Genomic DNA, 27172 nt, shown 5'->3' on the forward strand with positions numbered 1-27172 from the left:
TATCTAGGAAGAGCATGATGGGGCTATAATTTACTCCTGAGCTTGCCTTCTACTCAGATCAAAACTTGTGGCTTCCCCCGGGACTGATGAGTCAGGATATTTTCATATATATCAGACAAGGTGAGAGTAGTCTTGTGATTGAGATGTTTCATCAGGTCTACAGATGGCCTGCTGGAGGTGTTCCGGTAGAGGCATCAGCGGTCAGAGGAGGCCTTTTCTGTGTTGAATGAGAAATTCTTCATCTCTGGGGAGATTCAGGGACATCCTTAGATTATGTGGATTTCAATAGGCCTGCAATCTCACCTCATCTCTGGTAGCAGAGAGAATAGGTTGTGATTTCCTTGAAAGACAGAGCCTAGAGAGTTCTGAAAATAGAGTAGCTTTAGCCTTGAGAAATGATTCACCCCAGGATGTCACAGCAGTACTTAATTCTATTAAATTTTGATTTTTGTGGTCTGGATTCTCTCACACTGGTCCACATTGCTGTTTGGTGTTTTCAGAAAGATTCCTCTACTTCCCCCTTTCACTTCATTATCTCAATCAGCTTTATGCAGAGAAGAAGCTTACTGAGCTCACTGCTGGTGCTGGTGTAGGCAAGTGCTACTTTGGTAATCTGGGCTGACCTGGCTTGTCTCCTCAGAACTCCTTCTCCAACCCTGGAGCAGGCTTCCATGCTGCTGTGGGCGTCCTTGCTGGTCTTTGGTAAGTGATGGAGAGTAGACCTCTGCTTGTTGCAAAGCTGAGCCTCACCATGAGCAAAAGTCCTCTTTTCTGGGCTGCTGCAATCATGGATTTTTACTCCCATTTTAGAACAGCAGAAAATGAACAAAAAGGAAAGATAACGATTTACTGGTAGAAGGGGAAAATGATAATAATTGATTTCCAAAGATGTATTTCTTACCTACTTTTGCTATGAATTGCCTATGGAAAATCATTTTACCCCCAAATGGACTTATTTTGTTTATGTAAAAAGAAACCTATGGCTAGGTTCAGTCCCTAAGTCACAGAGCATGAGGAACCAGAGGAAAAGATGGACTGAGTTCTTTGTGAAGGATCAAGTCCTGATTGTGAACTCAGGTAGAAAGGATCACCTGCTAAGAATAGTTATTTCTTTCTCTGTATTCTAAGATCAAACCTGTTCTGATGTTTGCAAAGAGCATGAGAAGAGAAGAGATAAGATGGTTTCCCTTTGATCTTTTTCTTCCTGCTTTTGTACCACTTGTCAGTGTTTGTCCAAATGAGGCACGGATTTCCTAGTTGCTCAAGCTAGGGAATTAAAGAACAATCAGTCTGTTGTACATTAAATATTTATTAAGCATATTTTTCTAGTTCCCACCTGATCCCCAGACCCCAACTAAGGGAAGACCTGTTAGTGTGATTGGCATATGATGGGAACTAAGGAGTGAATGGATGGGTATACTTGGCATACCACACTGCTGGGCACCACAGAGGATACGGAGACCTGAAGGACACAGATTCTGCCCTCAAGAGGTGACATTCTCAATAGAACCTCAATGTACACGTGCAAGAGCATCTGACTCGACAATATGAGAAAAATATTACACAAATAGTTACAAGACAATGTGTGAGGATGTCAATTAACTTTTGCTGATCCCTGGCTACATCCCACTTTTCTAAGGGTACTCCACGTATAAATTTATCCAATTCTCTAACATTTGATCAGGTGGAACTTTTATAACTCCCATTTACAAATGAGAAAATGAAGGCACAAAGATGTTGGTCTTGTCCTTAAGGTTTATGCAGCTAGTACCGTGGCAGAGTCAGGATTCAAACCCATAATCTAACTTTGGAAACTAGGCTTTTAACTGCTACCCCCTACTGTCTGTCTCATTTTGAGTTCCAAATTAGCTATGATAATAAGTGTTCTGAGTCAAGAGAAGAGGGACCCGCAGCAGCCCCATACTAAAAAATTAATGACAGCAGCCATTAATTGAAATCTTACTGATCTAACTCATTACAGTATTACTATGAGGTCGCTTTCATGAGCCTCATTTTTCAAATGAGAAAACTGAGACTTGAAAGTTCATGTGGTTTGCCCTGGGTCATACAGCTAAAATTCAAACCAGACTGTCTGAGTCCACAGCCTGAGCATCTGGCCACTGTGTTTCCCCGCTGGGATGGATGGAATGGAACATGTTTCTCTTCCTCTTGGTTGGAAGTAGCATATGAGTGTGTGGGCTCTCAGGGTGAATAGTTTGGGACTCCTCGCCTGCACTGATGGCTGGCTCTTTACTCTCTTTCAGCTCCAGTCTGTGGACAATCTGGTAAGTCCTTATTTTCTTTGCTCCTTTATGTTTCTAGATATCCTAATAACTATATTTTATCTCAAATACTTCCAAGAGTCCCTGTTGTCCATTTCATCCTTTTCCTGAGGGCTGCAGGGATGTGGAGACATCAGCTCGTGTGGTGACCCTGACCCTAAGAATCAGGCTATTTGGGGGTCACCCTCTTAAACCAAAACTGCCATTTTGCTGGCTAAACATGGCAGGGCCTGGGATATATGTCACAGCGTCCACAGGAGGAGGAGCTGCCACCCCACCTGATGTGGGATTCTAGCCAAGCCTGATGGAGTGCATAGCATCCCGAGAGGAAAAGGGTAGAAATAAGCCAATACTTCAGAGGGGGAGACTGGGGCTTCAGCAGCTTTTCCACTAACCATGTGTAACAAATTTATCCCCAAATTCTGCATCCCATGGAGACACACTTCTCTGTTAATAGCTCAAATTATGATGACTCTGAGTCTCCATCTATCCTACTGGTCAGCAAAAAGCCCCATCCTCTCTATAGGGAGCTGCCTCACAGGTGTTTTGGCCATTCCTATAGAGCACCCTAGGAGCTGCTGGAGCCAGCAAGGGCCTTGGCCACCTTGAGGTGCACTGTCTCTTGCAGCTCCTAACTCTGCTGTTCTTCCTCTCCTCGGTGCCATGGACACAGACTGTTTCCCACACACCCTTCTTGAGACAAGGTTATAACTTGGCAGACCTTGCTAATGGTTCTAGAATGGGGAAATGAAATACAAAAAGTGTCTTGAATTAACTACAGCTAGGGATGTGGTTAATCTCAGAGCCCATCAACTCAGTCTCAAACACACGAAGGCCATGAAAAGTTATGTCCCTTCCTGGCCATAGGGCCACCTGCACATAGCAGGGCCAGCTTCCTCAGAGCAAAGAAGAGTCTAGTTGCACACATCAAAGGAAATCAACTCTCCTTCCCTCCAGTAGAAGACCTATTGCCTAAGTCCCAATGGCCCTGCATCCAGGTGCTTCCCAGGAATATAGCTGGTAGGGTTTTCTATCCTCTTCAGCAGAAACACAGCCCCATTCCCACTGATGACATAGGGTATTCTGTCCAAACCTTTAAAGACAGAATTTTCTTTTTAAAAAGTGTCTGCAGAGGCTGGGCACAGTGGCTCATGCCTGTAATCCCAGCACTTCAGGAGGCTGAGGTGGGTGGATCACTTCAGGTCAGGAGCTCAAGACCAGCCTGGACAACATGGTGAAACCTCATCTCTACTGAAAATACAAAAAAATAGCCAGTTGTGGTGGCACATGCTTGTAATCCCAGTTACTCAGGAGGCTGAGGCAGGAGAATCACTTGAACCCAGGAGGTAGATGTTGCAGTGGGCTGAGATCAGGCCACTGCAGTCCAGCCTGGGCAAGAGTAAGACTCCATCTGAAAAATAAAATAAAATAAATTCTGCAGACACACAGATGTTTCACCTTACCAAACAGAACATTTAGCTTCTTCATGTAAAACACGCAGTTGGGTTATTTTACAGTTTTCTTTTTTTCCCCCCAAACAGAGAAAGGGCATTTTCTTCACATTTAGATGTAACTAAAAGATCTATTTGGGAAGTTTTCTGGACAAAGGCAAGAATGTTTAAAGCTTTAAGCTTTAAAAAAGCAATTGCCTGAAAATCCTTAAATGTAGACAGTCCTCATCTGAGTAAAAAAGGTTCCAAGAAGAAAATAATTTATTCTATTAAAAATTTCTTAGTAAATAGCAATCCCCAAAATTGAGATTTTATTTTTGAAAATTAATGCAAATGAAAACAATTTGTTTGATTTTCTACTTCACAGAAGTTACATTACCATAGGCAATTTGTAGGGCAAAGCATGAATCTAATATTGACTTTTCAAAATGTGGTAGCTGCCACAGCTCCAGGCATCATGACTTTGTTCAAGGCAGAAAGTGGGGAGAAGTAGAGAGGCAGGTGGAGAAGGGAAGTGAAGCTGTCAAAGAGCACCCAGTGTGCATCTCTTCCTTCAAATAAAGGAAGAACATTTTCCCAGAATCTCTATTCCCTAGTCCATCCGTAGCATTATTTCTCTGACATCCCTTTATTCAGACCTGGATCATGTAGGTGGGAAAGTTAATACTTCATTTTTTCAAACACATTAGTGGGCAGAAGGTTAGAGAGAAGAGCATTGGGACTGACTTTTGAGAGCCAAGCAAGTGTTTTCCCTATTATTGATTTCTCCTTCATAATCGTTAATAGGTCTTGCTCTGCCATACTCTTTGGTGATTTTATGAGTCATGAGAGCAGTGGTTCCACATGACTTTTACCAAGTTTATAAATTACTGCATCTTCAATAGAATCTAAAGTAGCAATCAGTTTTCATTTGTACACCCACTGAAAGATTAGCCTACCAAAGCACTTATCTTGGAGAAGGCTAGATAGTAGTATTATATTGGTAAGGACGTTTGAGTGAATGTTTCTAATAGTGAATAATTTGTGTTGTAGTTACTTTTATTGTTAGCCGGCACAAAGTCAGAACTACAAAACTCAGAAAATAAACATTCAGATTAAAAAGAGCCTCAGAACTGGATTAAGAAAATGTGGCACATATACACCATGGAATACTATGCAGCCATAAAAATTGATGAGTTCATGTCCTTTGTAGGGACATGGAAGAAACTGGAAAACATCATTCTCAGTAAACTATTGCAAGGACAAAAAACCAAACACCGCGTGTTCTCACTCATAGGTGGGAATTGAACAATGAGAACTCATGGACACAGGAAGGGGAACATCACACTCCGGGGACTGTTGTGGGGTTGGGGGAGGGGGGAGGGACAGCATTAGGAGATATACCTAATGCTAAATGACGAGTTAATGGGTGCAGGAAATCAACATGGCACATGGATACATATGTAACAAACCTGCACATTGTGCACATGTACCCTAAAACCTAAAGTATAATAATAATAAAAAAAGAGCCTCAGAAACAGTTTCTTCTTAGAAGATATATAATTAAAAACAAAATCTCCTCCCAACTCAGAAATCCTCTCCACAATGATAGTAGAGAAAGTAGGTATTATTGAATAAGCAATAAGCCAGAATATGATGAGCATCACAGACAATCCACTAAGAAGCTGCAAAGTCAGAAAGGAATTCCACCCCCTCATACAGCCAATTAGATACAGCCCATGCTTACATGTTTGCAAGATAAACAATAACTAGGCCTCAAGTAAGAGGGCCTGACAGCACCTTTTCTTCTACTAGTTCATCTTAACTTTATCCTGGTAACTGGGGAGACAACCTGTCATAAGTAACTGAAGGGAAACAAACTTCTGTCTTTACAACAGCAGGTAGTTTAGCACATTGGAGAAAGTTGAGCCCACCAAAGTTAGGTCCTTACTCTCCCACAGGGACTGAGAGAGACAGAGGAACTATCTAGATGCTTGTATTCAAAAAGGTGGTTCCCAGGACTTCCCTGGGATGTGAGCCAGGCAATAGGCTTACTTTTTTATTATTATTATACTATAAGTTCTAGGATACATGTGCACAACATGCAGGTTTGTTACCTATGCATACATGTGCCATGTTGGTTTGCTGCACCCATCAACTTGTCATTTACATTAGGTATTTCTCCTAATGCTATCCGTCCCCCAGCCCTCCAACCCCTGACAGGTCCCAGTGTGTGATGCTTCCTGCCCTGTGTCCATGTGTTCTCATTGTTCAATTCCCACCTACGAGTGAGAACGTGCGGTGTTTGGTTTTCTGTCCTTGTGATAGGTTGCCGAGAATGATGTTTTCCAGCTTCATCCATGTCCCTGCAAAGGACATGAACTCATCCTTGTTTATGGCTGCATAGTATTCCATGGTGTATATGTGCCACATTTTCTTAATCCAGTCTATCATTGATGGACATTTTGGTTGGTTCTAAGTCTTTGCTATTGTGAACAGTGCCACAATAAACATACATGTACATGTGTCTTTATAGTAGCATGATTTATAATCCTTTGGGTATATACCCAGTAATGGGATTGCTGGGTCAAATGGTATTTCTAGTTTTAGATCCTTGAGGAATTGTCATACTATCTTCCACAATGGTTGAACTAATTTACACTCCCACCAACAGTGTAAAAGCCTTTCTATTTCTCCACATCCTCACCAGAATCTGTTGTTTCCTGACTTTTTAATGATCGCCATTCTAACTGGCATGAGATGGTATCTCATCGTGGCTTTGATTTGCATTTCTCTGGTGACCAGTGATGATGAGCATTTTTTCATGTGTCTGTTGGCTACATAAATGTCTTCTTTTGAGAAGCGTCTGTTCATATCCTTTGCCCACTTTTTGATGGGTTTTCTTTTCTTGTAAATTTAAGTTCTTTGTAGATTCTGGATATTAGCCCTTTGTCAGACGGGTAGATTGCAAAAATTCTCTCCCATTCTGTAGGTTGCCTGTTCACTCTGATGATAGTTTCTTTTGCTGTGCAGAAGCTCTTTAGTTTAATTAGATCCCATTTGTCAATTTTGGCTTTTGTTGCCATTGCTTTTGGTGTTTTAGTCATGAAGTCTTTGCCCATGCCTATGTCCTGAATGGTATTGCCTAGGTTTTCTTATAGAGTTTTTATGGTTTTTAGGTCTTCCATTTAAGTCTTTAATCCATCCTGAGTTAATTTTTGTATAAGGTGTAAGGAAGGGATCAAGTTTCAGCTTTCTACATATGGCTAGTCAGTTTTCCCAGCACCATTTATTAAATACGGAATCCTTTCCCCATTTCATATTTTTGTCAGGTTTGTCGAAGATCAGATGGTTGTAGATGTGTGGTGTCATTTCTGAGACCTCTGTTCCATTCCATTGGTCTATATATCTATTTTGGTACCAGTACCATGCTGTTTTGGTTATTTAACCAATATAAACATTTATATGCATTTGAAAAGGACAGAGAAAGAAATTCTGAAAGAGGAAGAGAAGTCTCTTACTTTTGGCAGGGAGAATTAAGCCTCTTATTTTTAATTTGTATTATCCTTGGATTCTTCAGTTTCTATCCACCAACGCTTCAAAGATTTTAGGGCCTACCTTCATGTAGGGTTAGTATTTTACTGTCACAAGAGAGTGCCTTTGAGGTCTGGGAAGTTAGGAACACCTACCTCCCTCCACTCTTATGACAGACAGAGCCTGCTTACCTCTCCCATACATATTTCTCATCAGTAAAAATATAACGTAAACCCCTTTCCATAACTGTCTAATTGACCTCCCAATTTCTATATTCACTCCATCTACAACCCCTATCCCACCACATGCTCATGCTACATGTATGGGAGGGAAAAAATTTCCCTCTATCTATGTTAGGTTTGAAGAAAACCACAATATTTCACCCCAAAATATGGCCACCTGGTATAACTAGTATTTTGAATTAAAGGCCTTTAAAGATCAACAGAAGAAACTTTTCCCTATCCACCTAAAGACCAAACTGACCCACCAGTAAGAACAGTTGTTCTTCCCTTCTCTCTACTGTAGAAAAGAAGACTGATGGGTGTAACCACACCTGAACAGACCCTATCACAAGAAAACATCTATCCTTCAGGCTCATTCATCTTCCAAATAGAACCATTTATCCATTAATTCACCATAGTCATTATTTATTGCCCTTCAAAAGAGTTACCTACATTCCCCCTCTCCCCACTCCCCTCTAAAAATGGCTGTGTAAGTATCTGGGCCTTATTAGTGTATTTGGGGAATCACTCTGTAATTCTTCCGTGTACATGTTAATAAATTTGTAGGCCATTTCTCCTATGAATCTGCTTTTCATCAGTTGATTTTTCAGCAAACCTTAAGAGGGCAAAGACAAAGTTTTCTCTTGATCCCTACAGGTTAATTTTCTGGGGCCCATAAATTAACTTGATAAAAGATATATTAGACCGAGCGTGGTGGCTCACGCCTGCAATTCCAGCAGTTTGGGAGGCTGAAGCAGGTGGATCATGAGGTCAGGAGATGGAGACCATCCTGGCTAAGAAGGTGAAACCCTGTCTCTACTAAAAATACAAAAAGTTAGCTGGGTATGGTGGCACTCGCCTTTAGCCCCAGCTGTTAAGGAGGCTAAGGCGGGAGAATCGCTTGAATCTGGGAGGCAGAGGTTGCAGTGAGCCGAGATTGCACCACTGTACTCCAGCCTGGTTGACAGAGTGAGACTTTGTCTAAAAAAAAAAAAAAAAGACAGACTAACAAGTGAAAAAAAGTTTAAATTATGTACATACACAGGGGAATTTACAAAGAAAAAAATGGCCCAAGGAGGCAACCAGATGATTGAGATTTATACAGGTTGAATATTCCTCATCCAAATATCTGAAATCCAAAATCTGAAAGTTTTTAAGCACTGACATGATGATCAAAAGAAATGCTTATTGGAGCATTTCATATTTCAGATTTTTGGTTTATGCATATGTTCCAAAATCTGAAAAAAACTCAAACTCTAAAACCCTTCTGTTCCAAAGTGTTTTGAATAAGGTATACTCAACCTGTATACCATCTTGGATTAAATGAAGGGAAAGGAGTTTTGGGCTTCTGCGTTGGGGAGGCAAGCTCTGGCGGGTGGACTAGGAAAAACATGGTAAACAAGGGTTTTTATGCATATTTAAGTCAATGCCTTCTCTATTGATGAAAGTCGTTAAGAGTCTTCCTCTTCCTGGTATGGGAGAAGGAGACACATTTATAAAAGGAAATTTCCTTTATAAGGGAAAACTTCCTTTTTTACTTATAAAGGAAAACTTGTGCCTTGCTTTTAGAACTTTTCCTATTTCTGGTGATTCTCAATGGCCTTTAGCTCAAAATAATCCATATACCAAAGAGACAAACCTGGAGATGGCATTTTCTGGTACCCTTCACACACAAGAACTCATCTTAGAGAGGTCTCTGTTAACACCAAGATCCCAGGTGAGAGTCCAGGAAAAATGCAATTTCCAACTATCTACCTGAGGACCTGGTTCACTGAAACAAGTAAGAGGGTTTGTGAGCCTCCCATCATCTATCACTGCTGAGTGGATCCTGCCAGGGCTGCCCTCCCTCTGAAAGGCCAATCTGCTGCTATAGACCACTGAGCGCCACTGCACTCTGGAGGAGGTGAGCACAGCTCACCTGCAACCTGGGGAAACAGAAGTCATCCGGGGGCCTCTTAGGGATCTCCCAAGCCATGTCCTCCACTGTAACCCACACAAGCCACTGCAGCTGGGACCGCAGGCACCTCCACCTCAGACCTATCACTCTTTCCTCCTCAGCAGCTGCACACAAACCTGTGATTTCCGTCCATCCTCCATGGACCACATTCTTCAAAGGAGAGAGAGTGACTCTGACTTGCAATGGATTTCAATTCTATGCAACAGAGAAAACAACATGGTATCATCGGCACTACTGGGGAGAAAAGTTGACCCTGACCCCAGGAAACACCCTCGAGGTTCGGCAATCTGGACTGTACAGGTGCCAGGCCCGGGGCTCCCCACGCAGTAACCCTGTGCACTTGCTCTTTTCTTCAGGTGAGAAAGAAGGTGAATTAGTTGAAACTTTGTAAATGGTTTCAATTTATCTTAGCTCCCGGGAGGTTCCACGAACTGGGGTCTTTCATTCCTCTCTAACCCTTGATCCCAGCTCATTTAGTTTCACATTTTCCCTCCGATGTCTACACATGTTTTTCAAACTACTATTGAAACTTGAGTTTAAATGGTTAATATTAATCGACATCCCCACACAATTACACAGTCAAGAAAATGAGTTAGTTTTAGGGAGTACAAAAATGAAGCTGTCTGAGATCCTGCCCTGCAGGGCTTTATAGCCTCATAAGGGAGAAATTACACACACATAAATGTGCTGAGGACAAAAGTGCCATCGAAGGAGCTCAGAGGTGGGAAATCTCTAACCTGATGCTTTTTATCCCCACCTGTTATTATGTGTCCCTTCCTCATTCCGTTTTCCCTCTGATTGGCATCAAGCTCCCACAGCTCCTCCTGTCCAGTTTTACCTGATAGATAATGATTTTGGTCACTTCCAAGGGCGTGGTCTACAGGAGTAGGCATTCAACACAGTCATCTAAGAAAGAAGAGATATAGCTAACCTCAAATTAGAATCATTAGAATCTGAACAGCATGGAATTTCCATAGAGGACCACATCCACTGTCCCTTGAACCTAGACTGTGTCTCTGACAAGAATCCTGCTACAAATCACACTCCAATGTCCAGGAAGAGATCCTCATATGGTTCTCCAAGTGCCACTTCTTTCATAGCTCCTGCTCTGAGACTCTGTGAGCAGGTTGGTGTTAAGTTCTGCTGTACTCTATCATCTCAGAGATTTTGATCACACCTTCTCTCAGCTTTTATTCTCCGTATTAGACTCCTTATCTTTGGAATCTGACTTTGAATGATAAAATAGTTGCACCTGGGATTTATTTAGGAATTGTACCTGAAGCATGTTACTGATTTAGGAGGAGTTTCGTGAGCTTGGATCAAGAGACTACATCCTGTGGAAGAAAGAAGAAAACAATAAAGCCTTTGTAATTCAAGAAAAGGAGGAGGTAGCAGGAATGCTTTGAATGACGATCTTCTCTCTGTGTCTTTTCCAGACTCCTTAATCCTGCAGGCCCCGTATTCTGTGTTTGAAGGTGACACATTGGTTCTGAGATGCCACAGAAGGAGGAAAGAGAAATTGACTGCTGTGAAATATACTTGGAATGGAAACATTCTTTCCATTTCTAATAAAAGCTGGGATCTTCTTATCCCACAAGCAAGTTCAAATAACAATGGCAATTATCGATGCTTTGGATATGGAGACAAGAATGATGTATTTAGATCAAATTTCAAAGTGATTAAAATTCAAGGTGAATCTTTCAGTTCATATAGATTTGCTTAGTAATGAGAGGGATAGGAAACTGAGCATGTAAGGAAAGAATTTATGGGTTACTATTGAAACTCTGGATAGATGAGAGGCACAAATCCTCTAAGAGGCAGAGACAGTGGGGTGATTGGACCTGAATAATCCTGTGGAAGAAAACTGTGATAGAGGGCTTGATAAGTTTGTCTTGCTGTGTGTCTGAAGTTTCCTGTGACTGAGCATCCAAACCTGTCTCTCACAGAGTCCTAAATACTCAGAACTTGATTTACCTCTTCTCTCTAGAACTATTTCCACATCCAGAGCTGAAAGCTACAGACTCTCAGCCTACAGAGGGGAATTCTGTAAACCTGAGCTGTGAAACACAGCTTCCTCCAGAGCGGTCGGACACCCCACTTCACTTCATCTTCTTCAGAGATGACGGGGTCAACCTGTCAGACTGGAGCAGGTCCCCGGAGCTCCAGCTCCCAACCGTCTGGAGAGAAAACTCAGGATCCTATTGGTGTGGTGCTGAAACAGTGATGGGTAACACCCACAAGCACAGTCTCTCGCTACAGATCCACGTGCAGCGTGAGTGTTGGAGAGTCAGGCATCTTCCCTGCCTCTCTCTGCCCCTCGAGCTCTGTAGGCATGGGGACTATGTAGCAGAGACAGGTTTTATCATCCTGACAGAGGCACCAGGCTTAGGCCAAGAAGTGAAGTACTATAATAAAAGAAATACATGACTTCTTTTCTACCTCCATTTTCCTAAAAACTCAGTCTTCCTTTGAAATTCTATCACTTCAGAATCACAGCTGACTCATGGAGCTAGGTTTGAGAGCTATGGAAAACAAAACAAAACAAGAAAATAAGGTGCCCTGCTAGGGAATTGGCAGATTCTAGAATGGCTAGATCTTAAGGATAACTATTTAGAAGACAAGCATCCACCTTTTCCTGGTCAGTAGCAACGAACAATGTGAGTGTCTATGATGTGTACAGCAGAAAAGAAGGGGAGATAGATATATAGGCCCAATAAATATCACTTAGGTACAAAATTATGACTTTTGAAAACAGATGTGGTCCAGCCTAGTGCCACGATGGCCGCTATTGCTATTACCTCTCCCTCAAAACAACTCAGACCTCCAGCCAGGATGTCAGACAAAACCCAAATGCTTCTTCAGGGTTAGTCCTTTTTTCTTTCCTGGGGCCTCGTATATCAGGATGGAAAGCTTATCACATTTAGTGATATTCTCAGCGCTAAATTTGTGGTCTGTTGGCCACAATGCTAGTGCCTGCTGAAGAGTATATCTTGAAGTCACATAAAAAGTAACCCTGCCCAACACCCCAGCTACCTAGCCCTGCCCTCCTTCACACCTGACCCCCACCTGTGGTCTCATTTTCACATAGGGATCCCTGTGTCTGGGGTGCTCCTGGAGACCCAGCCCTCAGGGGGCCAGGCGGTTGAAGGGGAGATGCTGGTCCTTGTCTGCTCCGTGGCTGAAGGCACAGGGGACACCACGTTCTCCTGGCACCGAAAGGACATGCAGGAGAGTCTGGGGAGGAAAACTCAGCATTCCCTGAGAGCAGAGCTGGAGCTCCCTGCCGTCAGACAGAGCCATGCAGGGGAATACTACTGCACAGCAGACAACAGCTACGGCCCTGTCCAGAGCGCGGTGCTGAATGTCACTGTGAGAGGTGAGTTTTAGTCTCTATTGACCTTATTTATTCTCAGCAAACTTCCTCAAATTAAGGGTGGGGATAGCTAACATTACCCTGTGACTCTGCTCTTTCTGTTTCCATTTTGCCATGCTCCACTGTGATAAACAATTTCTTCCATTAGAATATTAATAACTCGCTCAGGTCAGAGTAAGGTCCTGTAGTGAGGTAATGCTGGCTGGGAGCCATTTTGCTTTTTGGAGGTGATTTTGTTTGTCTGTGTGTGGATCCATTGTGTGTTCATCTCCAAGAGGAGCCTTACCTCATTAGCAGTGTTTCTGGGTGGGGCACAGCTCTGTCACCCTACCGTGTCATCCTACAGTATCAACTACACCTCTCCTTTCAGTAAATCATTCACACACACCACACACATCAGACCTGCAGTCTCAAGTCCACAGAACCAAAAGCACAAGGCATTCCTTTACTTCATTACTATAATAGAATCCTGAGGGATTCTCGGCAGCCAAATTGTATGTGGGTCAGAAAACTCACAAGAAGCATGGAGAGCAGATACAGAGCCCACTTTTGTCCATTGAGGAGAGAAGCCTTACTTTGGGATATCACAAGTTTAGCTCATATACATCTCTTCCTCCATCCCTGAGAAGCCACACTGGGCCAAGCTATGTTCTCACTCAGCTACCTTGGCACTAAGGAAGTGGTCTTTACTGGGCTTCAATTCCTCCTCAATCTCAGGTTTAGTTGTATTCCTGGCTCTCTGAAAATAAAAGAAGAAGGAAGGAAGGAAGGAAGGAAGGAAGGAAGGAAGGAAGGAAGGAAGGAGAGAAAGGAAGGAAGGAAAGAAAGAAAGAAAGAAGAAAGAAAGAAGAGAGAGAGAAAGAAAGAAAGAGAGAAAGAAGGAAGGAAAGAAAGAAAGAGAGAAAGAGAAAGAGAGAAAGAAGGAAGGAAGGAAAGAAGAAAGAAAGAAAGAAGAAAGAAAGAAAGAAGAAAGAAAGAAAGAAAGAAAGAAAGAAAAAGAAAGAAAGAAGAAAGAAAGAAAGAAAGAAAGAAAGAAAGAAAGAAAGAAAGAAAGAAAGAAGAAAAAAGAAAGAAAGGGAAAGGAAGGAAAGGAAGGAAAGAAAGGAAAGGAAAGGAAAGGGGAAAGAAAGAAAGAAGTTAGCTTTTATTAAGTTACTGGAAAGCTAGATTTCCCTGCTTTTCTATATAATAAAACTCCTCAATTCACTCTCCTTACCTCCCTGATTTTTTCTTAAACCCATCACCACCAGGCTTGCCTCACTCCACCAAAATTACTAATGATCTCCATATTTCTAAGGCCAGTGGAAAACTGTTCGCATTTCATTTGACCTACCTCCAGCTTTTGATACAACCGATCCCTCCCTCCTTCTTGAAACATTTTCCTGCTCAATTTGTGGGACATAACCTGTTAGTATTCTATCTATTCAGCAGATACTTTTTAAAGTTTTCTTTCTGGATCCTTATAATATTTCCAACTTCTAAATTTTGGGAACTGCTCCCCCAAAACAGCTGTACTGTTTATACAAAGTCAGCTCTGACGGTCAAAGCCATAAACCTGAACAATTTAGTCAGAGGCTCCAGCAAGGGGTTGCTATGCTAACGGCGCAGATGCGGCTCAACTTTCCCTTCAACTCCCTCGAGGCAAGTCTTATGATCAAGCAGGGCTCACCAGGTTAAGAACTGAAGTGTTTCCCCAGAACTAAGTACCACAGCAGTCTGCATCTCAATCTGGGAACATCACCAGGTGTAATTCCCAGCAGAGAAGGACTGAGACTGAGTTAATGTCATTTCAATGACTTTTTTTTTTAAGACGGGGTCTCTGTCTGTTGTCCAGAGTGGAGTTCAGTGGCATGATCTTGGCTCACTGCAGCCTTGACCTTCTGGGTTCAAGCGGTCCTCCCACCTCAGCCTCTCAAATAGCTGGGACTACAGGCATGTGCCACCATGGCCAGCTATTTTTTTAAATTTATTTTTCATAGAGAAAGGTTCTCACTATGTTGCCCAGTCTGGTCTTGAATTCCAGGGCTCAATGGCATTTCAAGAATCAGATTAGGGGAGAGGAAGAAGGGATTAGCAAAATTGCAAGCTGCCAAGGTCTCCCTCTAAAGACTCCTGAATGCCCTGAAATCCGGAGTAACACTGATGGTAGAGGGTGTTTCTTCTGCAGGAAGGCTCTTATTCTGAAAAGTTTACCTCAGGAAGTCAAAGATTATAATCTCTGAGGAGATAACAGTGAATCTGTTGGTAAGTATAAATTACTCCTCTTCCTTTTCGGGGTTAAGGTCATTAGAATGGATCAGCTTCTCCTGATCCAGGCAGTGAACTGGCCACTTCACATGTATCATTTCATTTTATTCTCATGATAGCCCTGGAAAGCAGGTGTCAACATCTGTTAAGGAAACAGATGATCTCAAAGATTAAATAGATGTCAAGGATCCAGTGATGTTTGATGGAATAGGAATTCCCTCCTAAATATTTTTTAATCATGGACTTCATGCGAAATCCCTGTGCTTAGAAATAAGAGAATATATAGCAAAGAGAGAAACTCTGCAGTAGCCTCATGCACTGGGCTAAGGTCAGCTGTCTCAGGCAGCTTGAACTGCCGTAACCAAATACCAGGGACCGGGGGGCTTAAACAACAGAAATCTATTTCCTCATAGTTCTGGAGGTTGGAAGTCTGGGATTAGTGCACTAATATAATTTGGATTCTTGTGAGGGCTCTCTTTCTGGCTTACAGAAGGCTACCTGCTTGCTGTGTCCTCACATGGCAGAGAGAGAGAGCAGGACAACCTTTCTGGTGTTTCTTCTTAGAAGGGCACTAACCCTATCTTTGGGGCCCCACCCTCATGATTTCATCTAAATCTAATTACCTCTCAAAGGCCCTATCTCCAAATACCATCACATTGGGGTTAGAGCTTCAGTGTATGAATCTGGGGGAGAAGGGCACAAATCAATCCATAGCATGGACTGAGGTTGTCTGGGGTAGGGCTGTGTGGGAGCAGGCTTAACCTATGGAGGTGTCCTCTAAGCTAATCAGAGAGCAGCCTGAATTTCCTGAGAATCTAGGGCATGGTGTCAGGACCACAAAATATGAACTAGTATTTCACTAGATGTAACATTTAAGTGGCAGGCACTGTTCAAAGCACTTTACATGTATTAACTCATTTACAACAGTAAATAGAAAACTGAGGCAAAGGGAGATTAAATAATTTTCCCTGCCCACACAGTGAGTAAGTTGAGGAGCTGGGATTCTAATCCAACAACCTGGATTTAGAATCTGTGCCTTTCTAACTGAGACAAATTTCAATTACTTTCCCCAAAGTAGCCATTTCTTTTAGGAAACAGGGTTACCAGGAAGGTAGAGTAACTGCTTTCTGCCCTTTGAGTCTAGAATCCTAGGCCTGGGCGTGGCTGATTCTGATTTTGCACAGGCGGATGCCCCAGCAGGTAATGGGGAAAGATTCAATACAGAATGTAGTGGCCAAGCCTCTCTGTCCTTAGATTTCTGTCCTGCTCTCCACCCTACTCTTTCAGCTGTTGTGGCTGGGAAGCTGGGCTGGCTGTCCACTGAATAATGTCTATTGGTGGAACCATTCATAGGTCAAAGGGCAGGTTTGTTGGCATTGTTGAGGAGGGAAGGATAATATCAGAAATGTCACCAGCCACTCCTTGCCAGTGGCTCCTTTGTGCCCAAAATCATAGATGAAAATAAACGGAAATCATGGTCGGTATTGCTGTTGTTCTACTACCTGCATGTTCTCTGTCAATTCTGTGGTAGCTGTGTCTGAGGTCTGAATTTGATTTACCTGGGGACCAAGAATACGTATGGGAAAGTACCACCCCCCACTCTCTACTCTCTGTCCCTCTCTCATGCTTTTTGCTCTTTAGCTCATCACTACAGGGCATGATATAAATTTATTTATTTGTTTATTGCTTGTCTCCCCTCCCTGGATTATAAACTCAAGAGCAGGGACTTTAGTGTCTTGTGCACTGTTGTATCTTCAAGGGTTAGGTCAGTGCCCGGCACAGGGCAGCCTCAGCAAATATTTGTTGTATAAATGAGTAAATTGAATGAAACCTCCTTTTCCGTGGATGAAAGGATAGGAGAATGGACCCCATGGAAATATCAAACGCCTCTAACAATGTATTGATTATGTGTACTTTTCCATCCTTTTTTTTCTCTCCTGCCCTTCAGAGCACACAGGCACAGGCTTCTATAAGGAAGAAGGCTGATGCCATTTCATCATGGTGTCCCAGTGCAAAGCAATCTCAGAGTTACTATTGGTTCAGTTGGTACCCTAATCAGTGGTGCGATTTTCATTCTCTCTCAGGCAGTTTGCCGTTCCTAAGTTAGGTGCTGCCAAGCCACAATCCCACAGTATCTCTCCAGGTGTCTGGGGGCAATTTGCAGGAAGCCAGCTTACCAGAATACAACATTAGGATTTCCCCTAAATTGTTAGTTTCTAAAATGATTCACTGACGGTAGAGGGAGCTGCTGTTTCCTCTTCCACTCAGGCCCTGGCCCACCCAATGTGAGCTTTTCTGGCCAAAACCTGGCCCAAGATGTCTTTATGAGTCCTAGTCCTTTAGATTCTTCTCTCTGCCAGGGTTCACTACCCAACCAAGCTGAGGAAAAGGCAATCCCAAGCCCTGAACCTCTCCACTGAGATTCACACAGGTCCTTTCCCCTTAGAGACTCCAGGCAACAGAGATGGCCTTGTCGCTGCAGGAGCCACTGGGGGGCTGCTCAGTGCTCTTCTCCTGGCTGTGGCCCTGCTGTTTCACTGCTGGCGCCGGAGGAAGTCAGGTTTGTGCTCTTTTCTTTGCCACAGTTCCTGCCCTGTCCCTTCCCCTGAACTCAGCATGCAGCCAGACTCAGTGGCCACCAGGCCACCACTCCCAAGTCTCCACTCCCAGCGTTCACACACACTCACGTCCGTCCCTTCCTTAAGGGGCAGTTTTGCAAACAGAGGCCATGAATGAGAGCTGCTCATATGAAGTCTGATTGGCTGTCTCAGTGAAGGGGAGGAAGAGTGAAATTTTTAATGTAAAGTTCCGAACACTTGATCTGAACAGTTTACTTAGGCAGTTTCTTTGGTTCATACAGACTGGCCATTTAGATACTTTAGCCTATCCTAACTCCACCATAAATAGAGATTCAAAATGCACTAAAGAGCTCTGCAGAAATGACTGAGAATAATAGCTGGCTAATTTTATCCTTCTGTCCCCTCAGGGGCTTTTCTGGGTCTGAGCTTGAGCCTGCCATCTTGTGCTCCAGCGGCCCCTCTCTCCTCAGGTCAGCCTCCCCTGCCTCTTGGAGATGGTCTGTTCCAGGCACTGTTTGCTGCGTACTTGCAAAGGCTTCTTGCCTCAGCCCACCTCAGGCTGGCTTTAGATGCCAAGAAACCTGGTGTAGAAGACAGGAGCAGAACCTTTTTCAGCTCTAGAATAATTACCCACATCCTGCAACTCTGTCTCTTAATTCAATTCAACTTTCCAGACTCCTGACAGCACCTTCTGTGTGTCCTGCACTGAGCTGGAGGTAGGGAGCTTTGGACCTCTGACCAATTCTCCTTAGTGAGGCTGAGTCAGAGCCCGATGCTCCTCTGGGCATGGCCACAAATGTTCCTCAAAGTTCACCCACAGCTCACTACTCTCCAAGTGACACTTTGGTTATATGTAATGTTTCCTGAGGGATTTCAACACAGACGTGAGTCTTAATAAATTCTCAAACAATTGCATATTTAACTCAGGAGTGTGCAGTCCTGGCCTCAACAAGTTATATGCTTTGTTCAATCTTTTCTTCACCTCATTTTCATGAAAACCCAGGACTGGGCAGGTGTTTGAATTGACTGTCTTGATTACCTCTCTTAGATAGCTCGTGTTATGTGAAGTCATTGAGAAAGGGCTCCCTCTGCTGACAAAAATGCGTCTTTGCTTTATTTTTCAGGAGTTGGTTTCTCGGCAGACGAAACCAGGTGAGACCTCAGTTTCTGCCAGTTCCTTTTTAGTTTCCCAAGTACACAATATGCAAAACTGTGGGGTTACGAAATTAGGTCAAGTTATACCTCTTTGGCCCTGTGGCTAGATATTCCATTTTCACACTCCATGAATTGGTCAAAAATGAAGCTTCCTAGAACTTTGCTTGTCAGCTAATAGTTTGCAATACATGCAAAATAATAGATTTCATATTTGACCTTAACCTACCCATCTAAATGAATAATACCAAAGGTTATAAATTTTCTGGGTTGGCACAGAATATTTCTTGTACTCTGATTGAGTTAGACAATGTGTTACTATAACTATGCATACAATGACTAGAGTCTAGATTTTCTACAAATGTTCTAGGTTTTCCAGAGAACTCCGTTTCTAATAATCTTCTTTTTGCACCATACACTCATATATACTCATTAAACGTTATGTCCTTAACTTCCATTTGGAAAATACTGTCATCTTCCTCTTTCTATGTCAGTGTCTCAGTCTTAGGTTAGGAATAGGAGTGTGGATTATGTCTAATTCCTTCTTGGATTGTACAGACATTACAATGTAAAGACATTTTATGTATGTATGTATGTATGTATTTATTTATTTATTTATTTATTTATTTATTTTCACCCAGGCTGGAGTGCAGTGGCACAATCTTAGCTCACGGCAACCTCCGCCTCCCAGGTTCAAGTGAGTCTTGTGCCTCAGCTTCCCAAGTAGCTGGGATTACAGGCGTAAGCCACCACGTCTAGCTAATTTTTGTATTTTTAGTAGAGACCAGGTTTCACCATGTTGGCTGGGCTGGTCTCAAACTCCTGGCCTCAAGAGATCTGCCCACCTCAGCCTCCCAAAGTGCTGGGATTACAGGTGTGAGCCACTGCACCAGGCCAACATAAAGACATTTAATCACTACTTCCTGATGATGAAGAAGCCAATATGTATATATCTGAGAAAGGATCCGGCTCTGTCACCCAGGCTGGAGTGCAATGGCATCATCTCAGTTTACTGCAGTCTCAACCTGCCAGGCTCAAGCAATCCTCCCACCTCAGCTTCCCAAGTATCTAGGACTACAGGCTCATGCCACCATGCCTGGCCAACTTTATTTTATTCTGTGTAGAGACAATGTCTTACTATGTTGCCCAGGCTGGAAAGCCAGTATTTTTTAACCAATCAAGAGTAATCATTCTAACTATGAGACGATGATTGTTACTATGATGTCAGAGACTCCCTAACCTTGTTTCCAGGCAGCCTGTCCATACCACAGCCCCGGGGTTTCTTTAAAAGGAAAAATCTCACTCTATATAGACCTATTGAAACTCTGATTAAACCATTCAGGCTTTCCAGCTCCCTATTGGCTGCTGACTTTCTCCAAATCCTCTTTCTCCTCTGCTGCTCTCCCTGGGTATCTCACTCTCCTGCATGTTACAATGTTCCAGGGATTATTATGTGTTTCTGTGTCTCACAGACTCCCTCCCGCTCCAGGCCCAGGAGAGTCCTCCCATTCCATCTGCCCTGCCCAGGTGGAGCTTCAGTCGTTGCATGTCGATGGTGAGGATTCCCCTCTAGGAAGCTGTTCCTGGCCTCAGCCATGGAAAGATAATGCGCTTTCGGCCCTGGGAAATGCCCCTGGACTCCCTAAAGTGTCCCAAATCCAGATATTCCCAGATAATTGTTCCATTATGTGTCCAAGAAGAGTGGAGATGATGCTTAGGAAGAGGCATCTGTAGCACTTTAATACTAACAGCAACAGCCTTGAAAATGTCTTTTCTTTCCAGTACACCTCAAAAAGAAAGATTTGATATACTCTGAGATCCAGACTATTCGGCTGGGAGAAGAAGGGGAAGGTACGTCTTAGGGAAGAGATTCTGGCTGCAAACTATATTCATTCATTCAACAAATATTTACTGAGCACCTCCTATGTGCTAGGTACTATTGTAAGTATGGGAAGTCAACCAGTAAACAAGGCAGACAAGAATCCCTGCAGTGGAGAGCTTAGATTCTAAGGAGGGAAGATAGGCACTGAAATATACACAGTATACTTTTGCTGATGATCAGGATAAAAGTTAAGCATCCTTTGGATAGATATTGTGATCATTATAACGTATGTACTAAGGTCTCCCTTAGGTCTGAATGAATAAATGTTTGTAAAATGTCTACTATGTGGTAAGCACTGTGCTGAGAATATATATACATATACGTATATATGTGTATATATATGTGTATATACGTATATACACACACATATATATGTGTATATACGTATATATATACACATATATATGTATATATACGTGTATATATACACATACATATATATGCATGGCATTTTTAATTAAGTGCTAGAAAATGTGATTTTTACAGTATTGTATTCCTCTAATTACTGTCAGATTCTAAATTTTATATTGGAGCAAGGTAAGTTATTTGGAATGAGTTGGATCCTTTTGAGGCTTGCTTTTAAGCTTTGTTAGGGCAAGTCTCGAGCAACCTTTAGAGTAGGGTTAATCTAGCCTGATAGTAAAGCAATGCATTTCTGGGGATTCTACATCAGACGGTCCATTAACTACAAGATCTGCATCAGCTTCTGGTATTATTCTGCCTATTCTTTTCTGGGAGTTCTTACCCTGGCCTAAGACACTTTCATCTTACAACTATGCCTGTCAGTATTCAGCCAAAGACTTGAGGAGAACTCTCTGCAGACTTCTGGAGCTTTCCATCTGTTTTCCTCCTGTCTCTCTGGTACTGTCCTGCAAATTCTAGCTGCTTCAGTAAAACAGAACTGTTGGTCTCTGTCACTTCAAGTCAACAAGGCTTCAAGCCAGAAGCCAGGCTCTTTCTGAATTCCCAAGTCCATGCACAGCTTAGTGATAAACTGGTGCAATATCTGAAAACCACTGTTTTGTCCTTTTTTCTCATTGTTTAAAATGGGAAGATAAATCCAGTCCCTGTTAGTCCGTTTTGGCCACAATAAGCTGAATTGTTTCTTGAAGTTCTACTTCACTTCTTTAATTCTGTTCAGACCCCATTTTAAGACCCACTAATGAATTGAGATCTGTTGTTAGAAAAATACCTCTCTACGTAACTGCAACCTGTGGTCCACTTTGGCTTTCTGAGGTGGGAGCTCTATATCCCAGTATCAGGGAAATCACTTCAAAATCACTTCAGAAGTTCAAGAGGAATTTCTGAGATCTTCTTCACCAGGCTGCAGGCTATAACCTGCTACTCTCACCTCAGAAAGCTAAAGCAGAGACACATTGGACATAAACTGATCCATCTTTCTAAAGACATCGCTTCAACAAATCTTCTTATTTTTTTCCTCCCCACACTTCCTTGCTTTGGTTGATTAACCTGGGTTCTTAGAGTCAAGGAAACAAGCAATTCTCTCTATTTCTTGTATAAATCTACCCATGGCACCTCACTTGGGAAGTTAAAATCTAGGAATTTTAGTTGTAAGCTGATGCTGAAGGTGTTCTATGAAAATGAAGTATTATCCATAAGATTCAGAGAAGGACTTTCTCAAGGTCACAAAGCCAGTAACGGACAAAGCTAAGACCAAGTCTTCTGTCTTGCTGTATTTTCTGCATGCACAGCCTATGACTATATTTGACCAACATACATCACCTGATCACTTGTTTTGTCTTTCACTTTGTTCCCTGAGCCACCTCCATTAATCAGGATCCCCTTTGAATGGCAGCATTAGAATGGCCACTAGCTTTCTTGGGTTGATTGAGTACATCTTATCTTATAGAGCTATCTTGATCATTTTGCTTTTCTTCATACTCTTTCCTTGACATATTTATCAAAACACCATTTAAGCCAAGCATTCTGTTGATGGCCTAGTTATATTTCAGACACTTGAAGTATTAATGATTTGTAGAATGGTTTCTTCACCTGTTCCTTAAGGTTTACATGAAGCCCCTGAAATCATATGCAAAGTTTTGTGCATATGACCATTATTCTGGGGAGACTACATAGCTTTCATCATGTTATTAAAAATATCTGTAACCCCTAAAGATTTGGGGTAAGAATATTGTAACAATACAGTAAGAAACAGAGAGAAACCTCAAGTGCCCCAGAGTGTATCTTTTTTTCAGGCTCTCTCTCTCCATAAAATTGCTCTGCTGCTCTGATAATTCTACCTTTTACTCTGAGACTCTTAATTTTTAATATGCATGGTCCACCAAATGATATCTGCTAAACTTACCTCTCACTCTGGCTCCAATTCTAGGAAATCATGGCAATAAAAATCAAGAACTAGAATTTGTTAATGTAGGAGAGAGTTTTTCTCACAGGGCATACATATGGAGCACTCTAACGGGAATTTGTCAAACAATCGGGGGTGGTGAGATGACAGTATTGTAAGTTAAGAGAAGCAAGAACTAAAACTAATTAAAAAAAAAATCTCTCAATATCTGGTAGAGGAAGGGTGTGAGGTTTCTTAGTGTGGTATTGATGGAGGACTTTACAGATCAATGGAGCTTGAAAAGAACTTGCAGAGGGCTGGGTTAAGAAATGGTAGAACAGAAAGTCAAATGTATTGCAGGACATGTTAGGGGATGAGGTGGAGAAAACATGACAATCAATGGACAGGGCCCAGTGGCTCCCAGACTCTAAGGCATCAGCTAACAGACTCAGTTCTAAGTGCATCCTTATGCCCATAGTCCAGTGATTCTCTTTCTCTCCACAGCTAATAACTCCAGGACACTTCTAGAGGATAAGGTGAGTTTCATTTCCCCACAATTTTATCTCCACCATTACCTGCAGCCTCACACTCCCTCTCGGTTTCCACTTCTTTCTTCCATTTCAGGATGTCTCAGTTGTCTACTCTGAGGTAAAGACACAACACCCAGATAACTCAGCTGGAAAGGTCAGCTCTAAGGATGAAGAAAGTTACAAGAATGAAAAATTACAAGAATGAAAAGTTATAAGAATGTCCTACTCATGTGATTTGTCCCTTATCCAAAGTCCCAGGCCCAGTGCAGTCCTTGCAGCCCCTGGAATGATCAATTCATTCCAGCTTTCTAATTCTTCTCATGCATATGCATTCACTCCCAGGAATACTCATTCATCTACTCTGATGTTGGGATGGAATGGCCTCTGAAAGACTTCACTAAAATTACCAGGATCCACAGTTAAGAGAAGACCCTGTAGTATTTGCTGTGGGCCTGACCTAATATATTCCCTAGGGTCTGCTTTAGAGAAGCGGGATAAAGAGAGAGAAGGACTGTTTTTGAAAAACAGAAGCATAAATTTTGGTGAATTGGGATTTGCACAGAGATGAAAAAGACTGGGTGACCTGGATCTCTGCTTAATACATCTACAACAATTATCTCACTGGGGACTCACTTGCATCAATTTGTTTAACTGTGAGTGGCTGCACAGGTACTGCGCAAACAATGAAAAGCCCCTTCACTTCTGCCCACACAGTTTACATTGTCAGGATTCAGTTGCAGATGAAAGAACCCATCTGAAATGGTTTACAGAGAGAGGAATTTAAAAGAGGACATCAGAAAAGCTGGAGATGCAAGCTCTAGGCTGCGCTTCCAAAAGCAAATGATAATTATGTTAATGTCGTTAGGGACGAAGATTTGCAACACTGGAGAAAAGAGACACAAATATAAAATTAAAAACTTAAGTACCAACTCTCCAAACCTAAATTTGAACTTAAAATATTAGTATAAACTCATAATAAACTCTGCCTTAAAAAAAAGATAAATATTTCCTACGTCTGTTCACTGAAAAGGCCTAGAAATAATTACCAACCCCTTAGCAATAAGCACTCCTTGCAGAAAGGTTTTATTCTTTAAATACCATTCCCTTCTCAAAGGAAATAAGGTTGCTTTTCTTGTAGGAACTGTGTCTTTGAGTTACTAATTAGTTTATGTGAGAATAATTCTTGCAATAAATGAAGAAGGAATAAAGGAAATAGGAAGCCACAAATTTGTATGGATGTTTCATGATACACCTACTGGTTAAATAATTGACAAAAACCAGCAGCCAAATACTAGAGGTCTCCTGATGGAAGTGTACAATACCACCTACAAAGCATCCATGCCCCAAATGTTAAAACTGAATCCATTCAAGTCTTTCTAACTGAATACTTGTTTTACAGAAAATGCATGGAGAAAAGGAATTTGTTTAAATAACATTATGGGATTGCAACCAGCAAAACACAAACTGAGAAAAAGTTCTATAGGGCAAATGACCTGGCTTCTATAACAAATAAATAGCAAAAAAATGAAATAAAAAGAAGAGAAGAGAGGGAGGAAGAAAGGGAGAGAGAAGAAAAGAAAAATGAAAAAAAGTAATTAGAATATTTTCAACATAAAGAAAAGACAAATATTTAAGGTCACAGATATCCCAATTACACTGATTTGATCTTTACAAATTATATGAATGTTTGAATTTGTCACATGTATCACCCCAAAAAAAAGAGAAAAAGAAAAGGAGAAGACATATAAATTAAATGAGACTTGAGACGTATCAACCAAAAGGAATGTGTGGATCTTGTTTGGATCCTGACTCAAATTAAGAAAAAAAAAACTACCCATGAAATACTACGAAAAATTTGTACACTAATATTAAGAAATTGTTGTGTGTTTTGGATATAAGTGATAGTTTATTGTAGTGATGTTTTTATAAAAGCAAAAGGATATTCACTTTTAGAGTTTATACTGAAGTATTAGATTAAAGCTTATTAACGTAGATTCAGTGTACATGAAATTAGTAGATGAAATGATGTGATTTGGTTTGAAATAATCCGATGAGGTGAGGGTGGGTAGGAAGTGGGTGGGTATAGATGTAGTGGGATCAGTCATATGTGCACCATTTCTGGAGCTGAGTGATGGGTACATTATGAGAAGAAGAGGAGGCTTATGATATTCTTTACTTTTGCATGTTTTAATTTTCCATAATAAAGAGTTAAAATATCTACACCCAGAAGACCACCTCGTTATACTACCCCATTATTCTACTCTTGTCTGAGGGGCTGCTCACTTCTGTTACAGTGGTGGCTTCGTGTCTCCCTTCTTTTTCCCTTTCGTCCCCACAGCCCATTCTCAGCACTGCGGTCACTGTGCTCAAAACCCTGCAGTGCCTCCCCACTCTCTTACAGTGAAAGCCAGATGCCCTAAGTGGCCACAAGGCTCCACCTGATCGCTCCCATTGCCTCCAGTCTCCTGCCGTTCTTCCCTTTAGCACTTCCCTGGGGAAGCGCTGCCTTCTGTACTGCTTCTTGCACACACCAGGTAAATGCCTGCTTGAGGCCTTTGCATGGGCTGCTCTCTGCTTAGAATGCTCTTCCTCCCTGATATCCACCAAGGCTTTGTGGTCTGCCCTGGTGACTCAAGGCTTTCAGTCACATGTAAATTTGGAAACTACTTCCCCCCATCTTCAGCACCTCCAGTCTCCATTACCTTGATTTGCTTTCTTTCCATAGCACTTATCACTTTCAAACGTACTTTGAAACAAATGTTGCTGATTTACTACGCTTACTGCGTATCATCTCTCTAAAAACTAGATTTCTTAAGGGCAACAAACTTTGTTCTCTTTGTTTATTGATATATCCCAAGTACCTAGAACTCTGCCTGGTACATAGTAGGTGTTTAATCGATATTTTTGAATGAATGAATCAACTATTTCAATAAGGAAAATCATTGCCCTCTCCATGATGGAAAGGATCCAATGCAAATAATCCACAACCACAGAGTACACAGGCCCCTGAGGATCTGACTCTCCATCAGAGGCTCAGATTTGGCCTCTATGTATGTCAATTGGGCACTTAGCAGTGGTCAGAGTGGCCCTGGGTGAGTACATGCTTATGTTACTGAATCCTTCCATAAACTCTGCACCTTCCACCAAGGCCGCTTCATTAGTGAGCCCTTTGAGCAATCGCTGGAATAACTGGAAAAAGAGGCTGCCTGACATTCAGCCAGAGCAGGTGATCACAGCCTCCTGATTACTGAGATCTTCCTCAGTAAGGCCTTGGGTGAGTATTCTCATAAGACACAAATATTCTCGTACTCTGGATCCATTTGAAGAGGTCCAACAATATAATTCTTCCCTAATCTTGCAGTTTTATTCTTTCCAAATTCCTGCCCATACAGCTCCAAACACTAGCCACTGCTCATGAATCAGAGGAAAGCCTCACCTCTGGACATCTCATCTTCCAGGCAAAGTGGACCACTGGGAATACCCATCTTTGTCACAATCCTCCAGGCATTCCCAAGTGTGGTTGTGGTGTTGCAATTGTCACCCTCAGCTGATGTGAGGGTGTATTTAAACCAGGATAGACTGCTTTTTCCTCCTCTGTCAGTTGGTCATAGGGAACTCACCACCAGGTCATAGTTGCTGGAAAGAGAGAGGTAAAAGAGCAGCAGAATATGAGCTATTCA

General features: G+C 42.1%; 1 protein-coding gene across 1 annotated transcript; it reads left to right on the forward strand.

The window, feature by feature from the left end:
• Nucleotides 1-530: 530 nt before the first annotated feature.
• Nucleotides 531-25484, forward strand: FCRL4 (Fc receptor like 4). The gene is made up of 12 exons (XM_003258641.3): nucleotides 531-702; nucleotides 2265-2285; nucleotides 9526-9780; nucleotides 10861-11115; nucleotides 11412-11696; nucleotides 12513-12800; nucleotides 17491-17604; nucleotides 18748-18775; nucleotides 20248-20330; nucleotides 20558-20626; nucleotides 23467-23498; nucleotides 23587-25484. The coding sequence occupies exons 1-12, from the start codon at nucleotides 672-674 to the stop codon at nucleotides 23695-23697; spliced, it is 1572 nt and encodes a 523-aa protein (XP_003258689.2). The 5' UTR covers nucleotides 531-671; the 3' UTR covers nucleotides 23698-25484.
• Nucleotides 25485-27172: the final 1688 nt, after the last annotated feature.

Source organism: Nomascus leucogenys, chromosome 12 (assembly GCF_006542625.1).
Source record: "Nomascus leucogenys isolate Asia chromosome 12, Asia_NLE_v1, whole genome shotgun sequence".
NCBI lineage: Eukaryota > Metazoa > Chordata > Mammalia > Primates > Hylobatidae > Nomascus > Nomascus leucogenys.